This window comes from Apostichopus japonicus, chromosome 22, assembly GCF_037975245.1.
Source record: "Apostichopus japonicus isolate 1M-3 chromosome 22, ASM3797524v1, whole genome shotgun sequence".
Taxonomy (NCBI): domain Eukaryota; kingdom Metazoa; phylum Echinodermata; class Holothuroidea; order Aspidochirotida; family Stichopodidae; genus Apostichopus; species Apostichopus japonicus.
In genome coordinates, this window is record NC_092582.1 from 5,503,402 (window position 1) to 5,520,848 (window position 17,447).

At 37.9% G+C, this 17,447-nt stretch overlaps 2 protein-coding genes across 5 annotated transcripts in view; one reads left to right on the plus strand and one right to left on the minus strand.

The window, feature by feature from the left end:
• The window catches only part of LOC139964172 (uncharacterized), a 30,595-nt gene extending 20,354 nt beyond the window's left edge, over window positions 1-10,241 (minus strand). For 2 of the 4 annotated variants that reach the window (XM_071965564.1, XM_071965562.1), the window contains exons 1-13: window positions 10,092-10,241; window positions 9,532-9,664; window positions 8,836-9,001; window positions 8,277-8,435; window positions 8,040-8,128; window positions 7,191-7,319; window positions 6,208-6,304; window positions 5,805-5,926; window positions 4,596-4,839; window positions 3,732-3,925; window positions 2,881-3,023; window positions 1,922-2,142; window positions 324-464 (exon numbers count right to left, since the gene is read on the minus strand). In XM_071965564.1, the coding sequence (XP_071821665.1) occupies window positions 324-464; window positions 1,922-2,142; window positions 2,881-3,023; window positions 3,732-3,925; window positions 4,596-4,839; window positions 5,805-5,926; window positions 6,208-6,304; window positions 7,191-7,319; window positions 8,040-8,128; window positions 8,277-8,435; window positions 8,836-9,001; window positions 9,532-9,638 (1,812 nt within the window). In that variant the 5' untranslated portion in view covers window positions 9,639-9,664; window positions 10,092-10,241. Of the gene's footprint in view, window positions 1-323; window positions 465-1,921; window positions 2,143-2,880; window positions 3,024-3,731; window positions 3,926-4,595; window positions 4,840-5,804; window positions 5,927-6,207; window positions 6,305-7,190; window positions 7,320-8,039; window positions 8,129-8,276; window positions 8,436-8,835; window positions 9,002-9,531; window positions 9,665-9,982 lie in introns of all 4 variants that reach the window. The other 2 variants (XM_071965565.1, XM_071965563.1) reach the window with 2 other exon arrangements.
• A 158-nt stretch (window positions 10,242-10,399) lies between these two features.
• On the plus strand, window positions 10,400-15,955 carry LOC139964176 (large ribosomal subunit protein uL18-like). Its single transcript, XM_071965568.1, has 7 exons — window positions 10,400-10,539; window positions 11,628-11,813; window positions 12,325-12,459; window positions 12,898-13,100; window positions 14,071-14,248; window positions 14,954-15,042; window positions 15,776-15,955. Exons 1-7 carry the CDS (start codon window positions 10,537-10,539, stop codon window positions 15,867-15,869), a joined length of 888 nt encoding a protein of 295 aa, XP_071821669.1. The 5' UTR covers window positions 10,400-10,536; the 3' UTR covers window positions 15,870-15,955.
• Window positions 15,956-17,447: the final 1,492 nt, after the last annotated feature.

Here is a 17,447-nt window from a genome sequence, read left to right on the forward strand (position 1 = left end):
TTACATCTATCTCTTTGTGTTCACCATGGTCATTACCCTGTCTGTATTCTGTGTGTGTTTTTGTCCCTTCTGTTACTGTTACTTGTCATTTAGCTTATGAAGATGATCCTGCTAGGATCGAAACGTCAGGCCAATTTATATTTACACATTCTCTTACACAGGCTCTCTAGTGGATAAGCAGTTTGCTACCAGTTTTATTATATTTTGAATTTCGTAACATAGTTATTAAAGTTAATAGCTCAACTTCTCAGGTTTACTAATTAAAAACTCTCATCAGGAGGGAAATTCAGAAAACATGCAGAAAGGCAAAGTGTGTAATTTACCTCCAATATGTCAAACTGGTTACTCTTTTCCCTGAGTTTAAGATCGACCTGAGATAACGATGAGAGTTGTTCTCTGAAGTCGGTGGTCGTCTTCTCCAGCTGACTCTCCAGACTCACAATCTGCATCTCTTTCCTTTGAAGCTGAAAACAGAAGAAACATGACCGAATGAACTTAACGACATCGTTAGTGATTTGTGTAATTGTAATATCATTGGTACCAGATTACTGTTTTATTTGAAGGCTACAACTTTCCAATTGTCACCTCAGAAGGATGTGTTAAGTGCTTTCGATAGTAAATCACACACTATGATGTAGAGAAAATCTTTTATTTTCATTGAAATCTTACATTTTCTCTATTTTGATTGTTAAACTAGGTTATAAATTTGTATGTAGAACAGGGATAGTCTTTTAGGAAACCATACTTAGCTTAGAAGGATGTGTCAAATACTTGTAAGGACTGTGTGTTAATATTATTCTTATTGCTATTGTTTTTATACTGTTGTTGTTGTTGTGATTGACATTGATCGTTGTGATTGTAACTGGCATAGCTATGGCGATAAGAGGTTCTATGGTTATCTGTGAGGGTTTTCCTGCAGAGCGAGGAGTAGCGGAAAAAAGGAAACATACAAGATGTGTTACGTGTGTGACGGTTAAAATGACACGTATAGGGTTATTTCCACTGGTCATAGACTAATTAGCATAATATGCAAGGTGTTTGTAGCGTATTCAACAGTAAATGCCAAAACGTATTGTTAAGGAGCGAGGCGCGCTAAATAAAAACAAAAGGTCTCTTACAAAGGATGAATATTTGAAACACATGCCCCTAATTGCAAGCATTGCTTCCAGGTGGAAATGGGCAAATGAAATGGAACACGAGGTTTAGAAACTTCACTTCACTCTGAGCATTTAGGCAGAGTAGACGGCGGTTTTAGGCGTTAGCAAATAGGGCGTCGATCACAGTATATATGTCGTGGAGACAGGCCTAGGGTATATATTAACGGGAGAGGCTACATTGTCTGGGTAGACATTAAGTTCATATATAGACAAAGTGTCTCACTCCAGACTCCCGAATTATTGTGGTTACTGCTGTCGTCATTGTGGTTGTTACTTCTGTCGTTACTGTGGCTAGTTACTGTGGTTACTATTGTTGTTAGAGTGCTTACTTCTGTTGTTATTGTGGGTGTTACTGATGTTGTTATTGCATTTGATACTATTGTTGTTATTGTGGTTACTGTTGCTGTTGTTACTGTTGTTGTTATTGTGGTTGTTACTGTTGTCGTTATTGTGGTTGTTTTGTTCTTGTTACTACTCCCAATGTAACAAGCCACATTTAGCTGCCGTTCAGAGATAAATCAAAGTTATCTCACATCCTGTGCCATCATTCCCTATCAGACACATACTGTAACTTTACATTATATATACAAATTATAAGTATTTGTCATAGCTGTATTAATAATCCCAACATACTTTGTGATTGCTTCAATGACAGTCAACTTTCCTCTAACTATGGTTAACTTAAGGTGATTGTGCAATATATATGACTTGCAAATTGGCTGAATTTCATCAAAAGTGACTGAAATCCTGACCATAGGACTTACCTCTTGGGTCAGATGGGAGAGTTTACTGCCTTTCTCTTCCATGTCCTTCTGTATTTGCGTGTAATGAGAATCTCGTAATTTAATCTGTCGGCCGAGGGCGTCCTTTTCTTCCTTTACCTCTTTCAGCTGACTCTGCAGTATCTGTAGTTTCTTAACTTGATGATTCCTTTCTTCGTCTAATTTGTTTATTATTTCTTGCAATTTAGACGACTTTCTTGCATCTGTACGAAAAACGAGAAGAGGAAGATAAACCAGAGGTTAGAGCTAAGCGGGGGGGGGGGGGGGTATGCAAGCAAAAGATGTGTTAACTTGTAACACTAAGCGCTGTTCTTTCATCACAGGTACCAATCTACCAGAAAGTTTGAAAGATACTTTCTTAGCATTTCAGCAACAATAAATTTGATGGTACTTCTCAAAGGATTATTTGGCAAATGTTGTTTTTTATCTTTTATTATATATTAAATTCAGGTGAAAGAAGACTTCTCGCTGTATTTCCACACTATAACTTTTTTTAAGAAAACTTCCGAATTAACAGATAGATCTCCATATCTACAGTTCAAAAGCATGGCATTGAGGATGATATCATAAGTAAGCATACAAATAAGCATTTTCCATAGGTTTTTACATGGTTGCTAAAATAGATTTTTCTGAAGACCTTTAAGCAAATGCCGTCCGGTAAACAATTCCCATCATGCTTCATTCTATGTAGCGCATGACTTGGAGTTGATTGAGGAGTGAGAAAATATAGAGAACGTAAATCGTTACACACTTACTCTTGCTGCAGTCTTTACTTACGTACATGTTCTTCCTACCGTCTAACGGTGTAATGCGAGAACTGCTATTTTGGGAGCCTAACCAAGCTTTGCATCTGTACATTAATACTAATACTACAAATACACCATCCGATATAACACAAGTGTCAATCAATATTGGGTACTCCTCTAATCTGTCTGACCTACCAATCTTGCTCTGCTCTACGATTGTGAGGAGTTCCGATCGCAGCCCATCCAGGACACTCTGATCGCTGTCCAGTCCGGCCGATCTCTGCTGCAATCTGGCGTGATTCCTCTGAAGTTCGGCATTCTTGATAGCCTTCCTCATCCTCCAGTAGATGACACACACAAATGATACGAAAAGAGTTTCAAATATATAATGGAATTACTATTAGTGCTGACATATTGCATAGCCATTTTGAGGGTTGTGGATTTTCCTAATTTCCATAAAATACCACAAAATGTTAAGGTTCTGCATACAAGAACAGCAAGCATCTCAATTTGCAGCCGAAAAAAAGCAATTTGGTCACTTTGTACAGTAGAATAGTTTGCTATGTGAAAGTGTATAGTTATTGGTGATTTTGGTAGATACTGTTCCAGAGCGCTGAGAGCGGTAGTCTGAAAATGCTCGTACTTGTTTTTTTTCCTGACAAGATTTATAGGTTCTTAAGACTATAAGGCAGATGATATTTAATTTTAGGACCATATCCATTAATAATTTTAATTTTGTGTAAAATTTGCAGACTGAAAAATCTAGGAGGCTGTCTCAGCTTTATCATTTACAATCTCATCTTGACCATCGTTGCTGAAGGATTGGGGAAATCATCAGAAATAGGAGAGTAGAAATGAATCTCCCACAGCCCTTCCACTTTTTCAAATAAACGAACAGACATGTGACAAGGTTCCTATAATTACCAGAATGATATTAAACAAATCTAGTCTTGTAAGTCCCCACACCATGATTAAAATTGAATCCACAAATCTAGTCTTGTAAGTCACTACACCATGTTTATAATTGAACCTACATGCTATTATACCTTAATTCGGCAGCAGCAGTTCTAGGGCTCTTCTTGCCGTCCGCCTCTAAGGTACTGTGTTCTTCCTCCAGGGTCTCTGCTCCAACCCCGTCCAGCCTGGCTGACTCGGGAGATAAATAAAAGTGTCTCTCATCTACGGGTGCCGAGTGACTTATTGTGCTCAGGCTGCTCTCACTTGTTACACTAGGAAGCCTCTGACAAAAAAGAAGCAAACATACCCAAAAATGGATGGAAATAAAGCAAACAATAGAAAAAAATTCTCTTAATTACATGCATGCATCATTGAATGATTATGAAGATAGAACATGAATACTGATAGAATCAGCTGTCGATATCTACATAAACATACGCAAATCAGACGCTGCGAGCAGGCCAGTTTCTTTTCCCTCCATTCTTCTCGTAGGCTTCCTACAAGTGTCAATTAACGTAATTACTCTATGCAAACGAGGACAACAAAAGCAGGTGCTCCAACATGGGTGCAGTGAGAAATGTGTCTTTGAATTGAGGAAGCAAGTCACACAGATACCTCCAAACTTTCTGACAAATTATATATTTATGCTCTGTGCATTCAGTAACAAAAATTCCATTATTTTAAAATTTTCTAACAAGAGTGTACTTTGGAATTACATATTTATCTTCATTTATCAACCAAAGGGCACTTTGTAATTGCAATTTTTTTGGCATCAAATAGACACTTTCCAAAGTGGGAATAGGCTACTTTGTATAACCAATGGGTAGCTTTATGACACAGGATGCATTGAGGTTTTTCAAAACCCTGAGGGGAGGACTGGATGGAGAGGGGGGGGGTGAACGGTGTCCTCCTACTATGCCAACCCTGTATGCAAATGAGCAACTGTTCCGTACCTTTCTCTGTTCTTCTCTGAGCTTTCCAAAGTTATCTTCACTCTTCTCTATATCTTTCCTGACATCTATCAACTGTTGTCTCTGCTGTTGATTTGTTTCCTGTAGTTCTACATTCTCTCTTTTGGCTTCATCGAGCCTGTTTCTCAATTGTTCTAGTTGCTTCTCTTGACCTGATATGACATCTTCTAGCTCTTTGCTCACTGACTGAACACCAGACAAGCTATTGAGGTTGATTTTCAGTGATCTATGAATAACGATATGATACAATGATGCCATAAGCTTCGATTGCTGACACTCCAAAGAGCAAAATATTTGCATAGCACAGAACATGAAACATTATGGGGCTATGATGTCAATGGTATGTCCACGCTCATGTATTCAAGGCTCTCTCAGCTCACAGCAAACCATAAATGTTAAGACTTGAACACTCATCTCACTCCTTGAATGTGTCTCTCAGATCCTCAGACTAGGGATGACATGAAATCAGAACTTAGCAGTAGGATAACAAGCTTAACTTTAATTAGTACTGAGTAATGAGAACAAGCTCATGTAAATCCTAACCGCTAATCCACTGATAAAGTAGATTCTGTGGTATCAATCACTTTAGAAAAAAATATCTTTCACTCTACCACGATTACTACCCTCCTCCATAATGTTAATCTCCAACATATAAAACTAATCCTAACACTGCGCAAGCATTTCTCTTCTTCCCATCTCAAATCATAAAACAAAGAAATCCTCAAACAGTCCAAAATTAGTCCTTAAAAAAGTTATCTGATTCACATGCCTGACGCATTGCTCTTAAATTCCTTGCTAGGTTAGCAGCATGCAGGTCCTTGATGCTGGCAATTACACCTTGCATTTACCCCATCTTAATTTCACAAATATCACTGACTACAATAATGTTCTCACAAAGGACCCACAACTCCTTCTGCTCTATTACATCACTATAATCAGGTTCCGCCCAAACAAAATTGTTTGATCTCAGTGATCTGTAGTCCAGTGGACACATCTTGATATAAACAAGGCTATATTGTTCACATTCTTCCACTGCCGAGACTCTGAGTTATAGAGTATGCAAACTTTGGTAGATGTAGGGAATAATTTAGTGTAAAAAGTTTGCAGAGCAGATTTTGAGGCTACGGAATACTCTCTTATAAATTAATAATAATTAGCTATTAGTTACTATCTCTACCCGACCATACTCACCGGACTTCTTCTCTAGCATTCTGTAGTTCTTCCTCCAGAGATGTTGCCTTTTCCAAGAGCACCTCCCTCTCTCTATCACAGTGTTGAAGACTTGTCTCAAGATACTGTTTAGCATGCTCGTGCTGTTGACATAATTTAGACAAGCTCTTTCAATCCCTTGTTATTTTAGAGATTAAGAGTAGTTTCAAGATGCTAATGATGCAGAATATCATCTGAAACAGAGCCACAGGTCCCTACAAAGCCTTACAATTTGGCTGAAGGCAAATCACTTAACAATCTCTTAACAAACGGGGTCTGTTATGGGACATTTTCCTAGCATATTTATGACAGCAAAACGAAAAAGACAAAAATGAACACAGATAATTATTGCAGAGTATTATAACAACAGAACATAATACATCACCTCTTTAAGTTCTTTTGCTACCTTAGATTTGTAATCCATCATTTCCTGCTTGTTAGAATCCAACATCTGTTTAGCTTCAGCTTTCTCTCTTTCAGCTCTGAAAACACAACATAAAAAGAGCACCTTTGAAATGACAAAGAAAATACACATACACAAAATGAATATGCAAAACTTTGATCTTTAGATTTTGTTTGCTACACGGGTAGGTATTATCGACATATTATAGAACAGACATTTTGGAGGGGGGGCAAGGAAGGGACTACAGTAATTCATTATTTGTTTTTAACTTTTAATACAAACAATTCCATCCTTCTGATCCTTTCACTTCTCTTCACCTCATTCACCTCCCACCAACACCCGCCCCCCCCCCTCCATCACCCCTGCCTTTCTTCTTTTCTACTTCACTTCACTGACTTTATTAATGGTAATGTAATATTTACTCACAACTGTCGGTCACTTTCTCAACCAACCAGTGGCAAGCAATGTATCCCATAATTCCCATTTCATGGTATATGTGCCATGACAGCCATCTTTAATGTTATTACACCTGAATCCACTGTCAGTCACTATCTTAACTGACCAGTGGCATGCAATGTACTGTATCCCGTAATTCCCATTTTAGGTTATATGTGCCGTGAATGCCATCTTTAATGTTATTATACACCTGAATCCACTGTCAGTCACTGTCTTAACTGACCAGTGGCATGCAATGTATCCCGTAATTCCCATTTCATGGTATACAGTATGTGCCATGAAAGCCATCATTAATGTTATTACACCTGAATCCACTGTCAGTCACTGTCTTAACTGACCAGTGGCATGCAATGTATCCCGTAATGTCCATTTCATGGTATATGTGCCATGAAAGCCATCTTTAATGTTATTACACCTGTCTCTAATGGCCGACCTGTGGCATGCAAGGATGTCCTATAGTAGGCAATCCAAGATATATATGCCATAAATGCCACCTGCTTGGTAATTACCTTTGCCTTACTTCAGCTTCTGACCTGAGATCATCTCTGATGGAGTCTGCTTCACGTCTGCTCTCGTTGATGAAGTCTTCCCATTGTTGCTGCTGAGATAAACTTCTCTCTAATTCTCTCTCCACAGATCTATGGGTCGTTTAAACCATTTGAAAGACACAAAAACCTTCACATTTTTTCTCCAATTATCGCAATAACCTTGAATAGTTAGATTCTTATTTCCCCTTCATTTTGTTGGTAAACTTCAGTACATGGTGTTAAACTGAATAAATTAAGCATGAAATGTTGCATTAATGAGGCTACCCTTATATTGCATATCTCTACAGTCTTCATAGTTAACCAAAGTACATGAAACAGAATTTTAGTTCCTTGCAGATTCTCAGTTTTACGATATGCTCATGCTGATATGGAACATTAAACTAGTAATGAACTTACTTTATGGACTGATAATGCTTCGAAAAGGAGTCATTATGCTTTTTGAATTTCAGGGTTAATTAGCTAACTTGAAATTATACACCATATCCTCTAAGCTTCTACATAATTGGAATCTATTTAATTCTCCGTACAAGAAGAAACCATAAAAACAGCATCCAAGTTACCAGAATACACTAAATTACTGTGGAGGCATCAGTTACCATGGATAAAGTCATTACCACCCAGTTCCATCAGAACTTATGAAGCTCTTATCACATAGGATGCACTAAAGGCACTAGAAATTCCACTGGATTTTTTCGTTTAAATCATCTAACCCCCTCCTCTTCCCCCCTATCATTTTTAGACTGGCTTGACTTGATTCTGAAATATTTTACATCAATTTCTTAATGATTGAGATATTTCCATTTTATTTACCTGAGATCTTTGTCCTTGGATTTCAGGTCACTTTTCAACATCTTCACCTGTTTCTTCAATAAATCCATATTGTCTATTTGCTGAAGAATCTGTGCAAAAACAGAGGGGAGAAGAAATATTAATAAATCATATAACTAAGTTATTTCCAAACATAACTGATCTAGATGACAGTGGTCTTATACTCTTGATGCTGAATAATTAACAGGCAAGAAATGCATAAAGTTTGACTGTTAGTACCTGCATCTGAGAAGCCCTATCATCAGTGTTACAAGATTCCACTTCGTTCTGCAATCTGTTATTTTCGTTCACCAAAAGGCTGTTCTCTTCTCTCAGCTGATGAAGTTTCTCCATGAGGAATTTCTGATCTCGTTCTTCTGATGTCTTTGTCTGTGAATACTGTATATGGAATAACTCCCATGTAAAAGGTTCAACTCGGCAGTATTTTTATTTCCCCAACACACACAGAACCAAAGAGTTTAATTAGGTTTGTTTATGTAGAATCAGCTCAGCAAGCAGTGTACTCTTTCACAAAGTCTAACATACGTAGGTGCCTAAACTTGTACACACTCACATAGAGGTAGCACTCGAACTTGGGCCAAAAATAGTTTTGAAAACCTACACAAGCATACAGTAGGTTCCAGTCCAAGATTATGTACTCGCACTCACATGTAGTGACTTATACTTGTATGTTTATACAAGGGGATCTCTACCGATTCATTTACGATTGTGTTTTAAAATAGATTGGTTTGAAATGGATACTTATACTGATAACTTACTTACAGAAACACCAGCTTACCAACTTAGACCAGCTTCTACTTTCTCTGTACTTTGAAGATGAATTCTTGCGGACTGATTGGTCACTGACTGATCTCCGTTCTGAGGGGTGTGCATGATCATCCAAGTCCCTCAACGAGAGGAAGGGGAGCAGTTCATGAGAGTCTGATTCAGTGAGTGAAGGATGTCTACAAAAAGGAAAAACACTCAATATATCCCTTCATTTGTACAATTTTTCTATCTGTAACTCTAAAGTATAGCAGTAATTATCTGTAGCACAGAATTTTTTTGTTACATTGAAAAAAAAAGTTTCTTAGGTCTAATGCTATACACTGTGGAACAGTTACATATTCATGTACTTCACTGCATTATATGATTCAAAATAATGATCTTAAAAGAAATATATGATATCAGAGCTCATCATTCTTCTTACCAAAAGATATTCATTCAAATTCAGCTTTTTCTACATTAGAGTTTCTAAATATTATCTCTGGCTTCCATAGCCTGGTAATAGAAATTATAATTCAGCTTTACCTCAAAAGCCACTGATGGAGGGCACTTCACAAATCACAGCTAACTGTATGTAAAGTATCATAAAATGAAGTGAACACATCCTTTCCCTGAAGATTTCATATTCATTTCATACCATATCTTGCATATATCTTGCATGTATTGTCAATATCAGTTGTGAGAGTATGTAGCCTATACATCACCCTACCTTGGGGCCTGTAACTTTTGAAGACTAACTTCCGTTTGATATAGACGTCGCTTTAATTCAGAGACATTCCTGAAAATTTCTTCGTTGTCGTCAAATTCACTGGCCATGACAGTATAAAAATACGGTGATGAACCTATGAAGGAAAAAAAGATATATTGCATGAAGTAATACAATATAGCATAGGAGCCTAGCCTATGTGACATAGGCCACCCTTCACTGTACCTTGGTTAATACATTAGACAGTAGTATGCTACAGTACAGTACTTTAATTTTATAACATTAATAACTGTTATTACCCTACAGTCGCCAGCCTAGCCGTAACTAATGTTAGGCTACTGGCACTAGTCATAATTCACATGAGCTTAAAAAATTAGGCCTAGCCTAGTTTTAATTTAACAAATACGAATAGTAAGGCCTAGGTTAAGCCTGTGAAGATGCGATATTTTCTTACAATCTTTAGAATGAAATAAACAGCAAATAACCCATCCTGCAGAACAATTTTAATCTAGGCATCAATCGATGATTAACAATGTTTGCCAAGAAACTAAGGTTTCACCTGCCTTCTATAACTTAGGCAAACATAACCAGGTCGAATGCGAAGTTTTGAATATCAGTTTTCGTGCGCCATTACTGTCGTCTGCTGTGTGATTGGCAGGCGATGACGTGTTTGACCAATAGACCTAGTACATACTTCTGCTTGTTTGTACCCATGCCTCGTTCGAGCTAAACTATGACATACCGTTACATTTATACAAAACTACCAAAAGATTTGCAACATATTTACGAAACTTTTGTTTGACTTAAGTTATCATACCATTGTTTCCGTTGTTTTACGTTTCAAAATATAGAGACAGAAATGTTATTTGGCATTTTCGTTGCATCGAAATGACAGGCTGCTGAATAAATATTTTGTAGTTGTAGCCCTCTATCGTCCTTTTCACCGTCGGTCACCCTCAGCCGAGGCTATCAAGAAAACCCTACATTGAAAGGGGTTCAAAATTTACGATGGTTCGTTTATTAAATGAAAATTTTCGTAGATTGAAGGATGGAACAATTTTAAGTTTACAATATTTGTATCAAATGTTGGCCACAAATGCGGATTGAACACGATATTTTGCGATGTTCCTAACTCAGATATAAAACACATTTGTTACGATTATGTTAACGTTTGCCTAACATGTAAGATTACATTGATACCAGCTTAGGCCTGCTACATGAACCACTGAATATGGTGGTAACTTGATTACGAACAGCATGAATGTTATTTTTTGAATACGCGTTAATGGCAATTTTTCAGTTGTTGCCCTTGGTTTGCATTCGTCCTTAGACGTCGTGAATTCAGCGATGTTTTGAGACCCTAGCCGACATGCAAACGAGTTGACTTAAGTCAGTAGCTTAGGCTAGGCTAAGCCTTTGTAAAAATTAGGCCTTCTTTTGGCGTTTACTACAGGCCCATGCCCAATTCCAGTAAACGTTTTGACAGTTAGTGGAAATACAATATTGATGATGCATTGTGTGTTTGTGAAAATGCTAGACTTTGATGTTATCAGAAGGCCTAAGTCTGTGTTGACCAGTGGAAAATAATTTGAAATACTTGGTTACTGGTTAACATTTGACAACCAGATATGGCAGCTAGCTTAACTCAGACAGTACAGTACAGTTTGTTTCAGTGCAGGTAGCTTTCAACTTGTGAATAGCTTGTAGGCTGTAGTTCATATCAAAAGTAGTAGGTCCAACCCAGTACTACAGTAGTCTATTCCCTGGTATTATCTATAGGCATAACTCGATATGAAATGTCATACTCATAATGAACAATTGTCAAATGTCACAGTCACTTTCTTGCATATGTCATCTTTCAATTCTTATTGTAACTAGTAGCCTAGACTAGTATGCTAATACTCATGTCATGCCTTGCCTTGTTCAGGCAATTATTATCTATTTGAAACACACTACAATGGCCATGTGCCAGTAGGTTGTCAATACAAACGCTAACTTATGAGTCAATTCAATAGTTCCTGGTAACAAGATAATTGCACAGCTTTGATTATCGTCATTTTCTTTACTTTCTGTAACATATGCACATTTCTTTCATTCAGGGGTTTGTCAAAGTTGTAAAAAACAAAGCCTACTTCAAGCGATTCCAAGTCAAGTTCAAGCGCCGTCGCCAAGGTAAAACTGATTACCATGCTAGACGGTTCTTGGTCGTGCAGGACAAAAACAAGTACAACACCCCAAAGTATCGTATGATTGTGCGTTTTACTAACAAAGACTGCATATGTCAGGTGAGTAGTTTCTGGGGCTTGTCGCATCATGACTGCCATCAGCTTGTTTATCATTTACCATGCTAGTGTGTCACTTGGTCACTGCTGTATGGATTAAAGATATTAGAATGGTCATCCAGACCTGTGATTTAATAAACTAATAAACATTGACCATTTGTACATCAGAAGTGGAAAAAAATAATCCTGTTGTCTGTCTCTTGGAAATAATGAAACAGTTATCCACTGCTTGGTGATCTACCATGTTTTGAGTTCATGAAGACTAGTGCTTTTGTCCACATGCATTTTCCACAAGACATACCGTAGAACTAAGTATTTACACAGAATAAACCATAAGATAGAATCCTTTAGCAAATCCTCATCGAGAGCAATACCCCATCGGTAGATAGGAAGTAGAATATCGTTTAAAAAAGAGTTTGTCATAACAGTCTCGTTACAAGTCAATTTCTGTTGTTAACTGATAAATATTATAACTTTATGAACATTGATTTGATCTGCCTTACTCACATTATAGGTAGCATACGCCAGGATTGAAGGAGATGTGATTGTGTGCGCAGCATACGCTCATGAGCTCCCTAGATATGGCGTGAAGGTCGGGTTGACTAACTATGCTGCAGCTTACTGTACAGGACTCCTGTTGGCCAGGAGGGTGAGTTTTTGGCAGAAATGACTATTTTACTAATTACCGTTTGTAGAAGCTGTATTCTTAAAGAAAAGTCTATCAGGCCTGTGGGAGTAGACTGGTTGATTTTCATTTTGTCAAGCAGTTTTTCTGTACAATGAAAAAATTCAAACTATATGACGATACTGCAGGACCGCAGTATGAAGGGAAGCAGAGAGTTGTTTAATTCATCCGGTGTTTTGCATGTAGGTGTTACTAGAAGCAAAACTAGCTGTCTCGAATCAAATATCAGGTTTCTTTATTTGAAAGTGCTATGGCCAGGTGTATATAGTTAGAAAGAGAAGTCGTGGCCTTGTTTGCCTCTGGATGTCGTCTAGCTTCAGTGTTCCTTACTTTTTTTAATTAAATTTTTCCCCAGTAGTGTGTTCTTGATTAGTGTAGGAAATGTTCCATTTGCCTTTGCAGCTCCTGAAGAAGTTCAAGCTGGATGGCGTATATGAAGGCGTGTCAGAAGCTGACGGAGAGGAGTACCACGTAGAGAGCGAGGGAGGGCAGCCGGGAGCATTCAGGTGCTACCTGGACGTGGGCCTGGCCAGGACATCCACCGGGGCAAGGGTGTTTGGTGCTCTAAAGGGAGCTGCAGATGGAGGCTTGGACATTCCCCACAGGTAAAATGCCGAACAACCGGCGTCGGTTTTTGGGACACAACTATAGACTAAGGGAAGTGAGGAAAGATTTTGTCAAAAAGGAAGTCTTCTACCTGTTAGTGTTATCAGACAAGCTGTGGTTAGTAGCGATATTAAAAGGTATTATTTGGAAATACAATAGGCTGGAATCAAAGGGGCAGTGGATTTGAAATGGGTGTTTGTCAATTTTGGCAGTTCTTCTCTTGGTATTTTTGTATTTATATTTCTGTCAGCTCAGTCACTTTGAGCATTGTGAAAACTGTAAGGAACACTATTCATTGTGATATTTACCTAAGGCATTAAATAATGTATTCTATGACATAGGAAGAGACATCTCTATTAGATTCATGAAGGCTTCATCCATGGCTCGAGAATTTTTTATTTTTTTGGTAAAATTTGTTCAAAGTTTCTAGTGTCATGCCTCGTTGCTTCAGAAAGTTGCTTAACACTTTATTACCTGTAAAAGTCATCCAACAACTGTACACAAACCAGCATATGGCATTGTTTCTTTGTGATGGATAAAAATCTAATCATTTAACAAGTACTGTAAAATGATAGTACAGCATAACTAGGTGTTAATTTTTGTCCTAAAAGGGTACTCTTTTTTGGTACTCTGCTTTGATATACCAAGTGAAAAGACTCAGACATCAGACTCATTGCATGTAACAACATAGACTACACAATCATCGCTCTGATGCTAAATTGTACAGCAGTCTTTTTCCATAAATCTCCCTGTTGTTGTAACCAAACTGGTAGACTTGACAAAAGACATTCTGTAGAACCTGCCATCCAACTAGATTCCACCATTCGCAGAGTTACCTAGCATTTCAAACTTGGATCCGTTGCTTGGTATCGTGGTACCAACTGCCACAGTGTATGTAACGCATTGCTGACTAAAGTTTTAAGAATACTTCTTACGGTTTCGTTTTTTTTCTTCTTCCCGTTGCTGCAGCACAAAGCGCTTCCCAGGTTATGATGAAGAGGAGAACAGCTATGATGCCGAGACCCACAAGAAATACATCTTCGGTGGTCACGTGGCTGATTACATGAGACACCTCCAGGAGGAAGACGACGATGCCTACAAGAGACAGTTTTCCCAGTTCATCAAGAATGGCATCACAGCAGACAGTGTAAGTAACTTGATCTGCTCTCTCTCTGACGAAGAAGAGGCCAAATTTTGTAAGTTTGGACCGATATGTAAATCATTTCTAGCTACCTATCTTCACAAGTTGTAATTTAATTGTAATTTACAACTTGTTTCATTCCACACGTATATAGTAAGTGTTCAACTCCCAATATTTACATCCAAAATGAGTTCTTTTCAAATTTCAACAGTTGAACATTAAGTTACCAATTTAGCCAACACTGTGGAGTAAATTCACATTTGGTATCTATACTTTATGCTAAATGTAGATTATATGGGAAAAGGCCATTATGGTAAAGTTCATGAAGTTGTTTCATGTCCTAATTGGGTTCAAATTTGCATTCTCACAGCTATGGAAGTAAGAAGGTTGCCAGGTATTTGATATCTTGTCTTCAAGATGGTAAATAGTTTTGATGAGATGTTGTTTTCATATGACTAACACTTCTGAAGGGCTTTCAATGAATAGAATGCCTTGTCTGAGTTGGTTGTTGTCCTTGGGAGTTGAAAAAATAGCAATGAGTTTTAAGTATGCTTCTTAAGACAAGTATTTTAAATTATGCATAGGATTAGAGGTTTCTGTGCTAGAGCTTGCTTTACCAGAGGTTCTCCCAATGAGGATTAAATGTCCTCATTCTGTTTGTCAACTAAAGCAAGATAATACACACCACTTATGTTGTGTAATCTCTTACAGTTGGAGGGTATCTACAAGAATGCCCACTCTGCCATCAGAGCTGACCCAGAACACAAACCCAAGCCAGAGAAGAAGGTCACCGTCAAAAGGTAAACCCGTTTGTTTTTTCATCAGACATTGGCCCTTAGTATGGCCCGTAATATGCAAATGAGGAAGTAGTCGCCTAGGGTCAATCTTTACACCCCTTCTACTCCCACGCATGTCCTCGTCTAGTTAAGTGACTCGCTTTTGAATTGCATTCGCACTTACTCTGGATGCAGGAACGCTACCGTCTTCTGAAATCCAGAAAAGGTCATGGTTGTATAATTTTATTATACTGCATGTGTTCAAAGTGAAAATTAGTTGAGATGTTGCGCAATCCCCATGGGGTCAATTTAATGTAACTTTTAGCCTCAAGACTGTGCTCAAGAACACGGGTCACTTTAGGCCAGTCATATTTGGAACATCCAAATTCCTTTATTACACTTGATTATAAGGACACTGCTGGACAGTTGTGGTACCATTCAACTGTACTGATAGCTGGGGAGTAATTACACTGCTATCTCAAATGCAAAATGGGCAAATTGTTATACAAATACGTTCTTCTTTGAAGTATTTTACGAGTAATGAAAATACAGACCTGTAAAACCTCAACCGTGACCACTCAATTATTCTTTAGATTGGTGGCAATGTCAATCCTGTTTGATAGTAGGTCTGGTAATTCACACTACCCAGCCAAGCAGTCTTTTACCCCCCCCCCCACCCCCTTCCTTGTAAAAATGATTTCTGAGATTGTTTTGCAGTCTTCATTGCACCCTTTTGAATTAATTATTTCTTCTTCAGGTGGAACCGTGCCAAGCTCACTCTCTCCCAACGGCAAGACAGAGTACGCCAAAAGAAGGAATCCTATCTCAAGAGCTTGCAGGAGGATGCTTAGGCAACCGTGATTGGTTACCGAACCTGCATGATCTCGTATTTGAATACATCTGGCATTCAGCGTTTTATTTAAGCGGTGCTGGTTAATAGAGAAATGTTACAAATACATGAGGGTTACAGTAAAAAAGTATTTTTGTCTTGTCCATATTTGTGTCTTGTTACTATACTAACTGCTCTATTCCATAGAAGTGGGCGACTTACAGTTATAAACTGCTCATCATATTGTAAAACAGCTAATGTTACTTGGGAAGGCAACACATATATATTTTCAAATCGTTATAGCAAATTATTAAGAAGTTTCCCCAGAGCTGTATTTTTTGTAGAGTTAGACACACTCTGGTGGTATATCTTTAATATGCCATTGAAAAGAATAAGTAAGCACAAAGAAATATAATTATCTACTTAAATCTCCTGGAAATGAAACTAGGGGTCGCAACCCACTTCAGGTTTGTCAACAACTTTTAAAGGGCACTAAATAAAAATCTGAGGATGAAAGATATTTGTGTACAAAAAAATTTGAAAATATCGTGATCACGAATATCTCCTGAAGTTTTGCAGCTTAGCAACCTTAATCATACAAATAAATCTCAAAGGGCCCCCTTCCCCTGGCAACAACATTCATCAATGAAGGGTAGTCTAGCTAGATCATAGATGATGAAGGTGAAATTGGGGCCATGAAGCAAAAAAGGGAAAGAGAAGCTGGACTGCAGCCACGGACAGCACATAGGAATAATGAAACTACTAACACAGCAAGGCATGTTAAATTTATGGGACTTGAAAATTGTTTATGTTGGAGTAAATAGTAACTTTAATTGTCAGCAAGGAGCAAAATGGTTGTAACTTATAAAATATAAAGACTTCATATATATGTTTGAGGTGGGTGGAAGTATATATAAATATGAGATGGGTTAGTCAGCATTGTGTAACTTTACAATCACTAGTTGTTTTGGCTGGCTCTCTTTATTCATTTGAAAGCTGCAAGAGTCCTGTGATATCACACTTAAATGTTAATAACCTGGCCACAGACATAACCACTTCAGTCCAAAAAAACGCACCAGGTACGATGAAACTAAGGGGGTGAAACTTTTCTGAAGTGGAGTAAAGGTGTCTTGTTAGTAAAGAAGAGCCAACAATTTTAGTAACACAGGTCTCTGAGTGGTGGTTATCCAATTACAATACGATATTATTCTGCTTGACTTTGTCACAAAGTTCCAACTCCAGTGTGTATCTAGCCTGAGAAAACCTATGTTAGTATATGGCATGATCCAAATATAATGTTAATCAGAAGTGTGGTACCAGTACAACACCATGCGTACAGATAGTGCATATCAAATTTCCTTGGTAAGAGTACAAGGTCGTTAGTAGAAGTTTTTCACTAAGACTTTCTCTACTATATTACCAAAATGCCCAGAGTACTGGAAGGAGTACAAATCCAAGAGGGCAAATATGAGGACAGTTGGGCAACTATCTTAAAATATGAGTATTAACTCACAGTATGAGTATTAACTCACAAGCACTACACAGAGAAAACTGCATAATGAAGAGAAATAGAGAAGAAAACATAATACCTTCCCTCTTT

What these genes read in the sequence shown, in the direction of transcription:
- LOC139964176 (XM_071965568.1), top strand. An exon ending in ACAAAGACTGCATATGTCAG is followed by an intron (nt 11,814 to 12,324) that starts GTGAGTAGTTTC and finishes CTCACATTATAG; the next exon opens with GTAGCATACGCCAGGATTGA. An exon ending in GACTCCTGTTGGCCAGGAGG is followed by an intron (nt 12,460 to 12,897) that starts GTGAGTTTTTGG and finishes TTGCCTTTGCAG; the next exon opens with CTCCTGAAGAAGTTCAAGCT.